The sequence below is a fragment of the Impatiens glandulifera genome, chromosome 1, assembly GCF_907164915.1.
Source record: "Impatiens glandulifera chromosome 1, dImpGla2.1, whole genome shotgun sequence".
NCBI lineage: Eukaryota > Viridiplantae > Streptophyta > Magnoliopsida > Ericales > Balsaminaceae > Impatiens > Impatiens glandulifera.
Genome location: NC_061862.1, coordinates 135,001,784 through 135,003,397, shown reverse-complemented (window position 1 = coordinate 135,003,397; position 1,614 = coordinate 135,001,784). Strand labels below are relative to the sequence as shown.

The 1,614-nt window shown below is 40.1% G+C and overlaps 1 protein-coding gene across 1 annotated transcript; it reads right to left on the bottom strand.

The window, feature by feature from the left end:
- Window positions 1–207: 207 nt before the first annotated feature.
- On the bottom strand, window positions 208–642 carry LOC124944158. The gene has a single exon (XM_047484614.1). It carries the CDS (start codon window positions 640–642, stop codon window positions 208–210), a length of 435 nt encoding a protein of 144 aa, XP_047340570.1.
- Window positions 643–1,614: the final 972 nt, after the last annotated feature.

Genomic DNA, 1,614 nt, shown 5'->3' with positions numbered 1-1,614 from the left:
TTTCCCGCCAAAACCAATTACAGCTGTCCAATCAAACTTCTTTTCCCTCCAAAACCAATTACAGCTGTCCAACCCAACTTCTTTTCCCTCCAAAACCAATTACAGCTGTCCAACTACTAAAATATAAAATATTTACTGATAAAACAGCTTATTTGTAAAATAAATGCTGACAATTATACCCGCCAGCTTATTCTAGGGCTTACAGCCCTAATTCTCAATTCCTTTCGTAACATTAGCCTCTCCATTACATCTTGTTCGACCACGAACAAGCTGAGAATCAGAAGCAGTTTTCCCCACTGACAGCACCAAATCGGGATAATGATCCATCAGCCAAGATTCTTCTTCCCATGTTGCATCATCATCGGAGGAATTAGACCATCTAATCAAGAATTGACCCATACTTATTCCTTCTTTCCACACCACTCTTTCATCCAGAATAGCCACTGGTTTTAAAGTATCATTAGTGCACAAGATTGGAATATGAGGAGTAGCCAAGACAGAACCTACTCTTTTCTTCAGCTGTGAAACATGTATAATATTGTGCATTCGTGCAGTTGAAGGAATGTTCAGCCTATATGCAACTTTTCCAATTTTTTCCACCACCAGAAAGGGTCCATAGAACTTTGGACTAAGTTTGTGCATTTTTCCTCGAATTGACAATTGTCGATATGGCTGTAATTTAACAAACACCCAATCCCCTACTTCATACACACAGTCCACCCGTTTTTTGTCAGCTTGTTGTTTCATGCAGTTTTGGGCTCCTTTGAAGATGAAATTTCAGCAACTTAAGGGCTTCTTCCCTAGCAGATAGGCTACGATCAACTGCTTCTACTTTTGAATCCCCGGCCAGATAAGGATAATGGATTGGTGGAGGTTGACCATATACAATCTCATACGGTGATGATAAAGCTGCCGAATGAAAGTTGGTATTGTACCACCATTCTGCTAAAGAAAGCCAATTAACCCATGACTTAGGCTTTTGACCAGCCATACAACGTAAATATGTTTCCAAACTCCGGTTGACTACCTCAGTTTGACCATCAGTTTGTGGATGATATGCCGATGACATGGCTTGTTGAATGCCCTGCAGCTTACATAATTCTCTCCAAAATGTACTTACAAAGATCTTGTCTCTATCACTAACAATAGTTAAGGGCATACCATGGAGTTTAAAAATGTTGTCAAGGAATACCTGAGCAATTGTACTTGCTGAATATGGATGTCGAAGACTGATAAAATGTGCCATCTTCGAAAGTCTGTCTACTACCATCAAAATTGCCGAGTACCCATTAGATTTAGGCAAACCCTCAATGAAATCCATAGATATGTCTGTCCAGATTGACTTAGGAATAGACAAAGGTTGCAGCAAACCTTTGTAACCTTGAGTTTCCCATTTTTGTTGTTGGCAAACATCACAATTTCTTACAAATTCTCGGACATCCCGTTCCAATCCTCGCCAATGATAAGCTTGTCGAAGTTTTTGATATGTGACCATCACCCCCGAATGTCCACCCACCGCTGAGTTGTGCATTGTAGAAATTACATAGTTTCTCAACCCTTGGTCAGCACCTACTACAATTCTTCCTTCCTTCCCCAATTGTTGATTAATGAAGG

Coding starts and splice junctions, on each gene's coding strand:
- LOC124944158 (XM_047484614.1), bottom strand. CDS start 642: ATGCACAAACTTAGTCCAAAGTTCTATGGACCCTTTCTGGTGGTGGAA.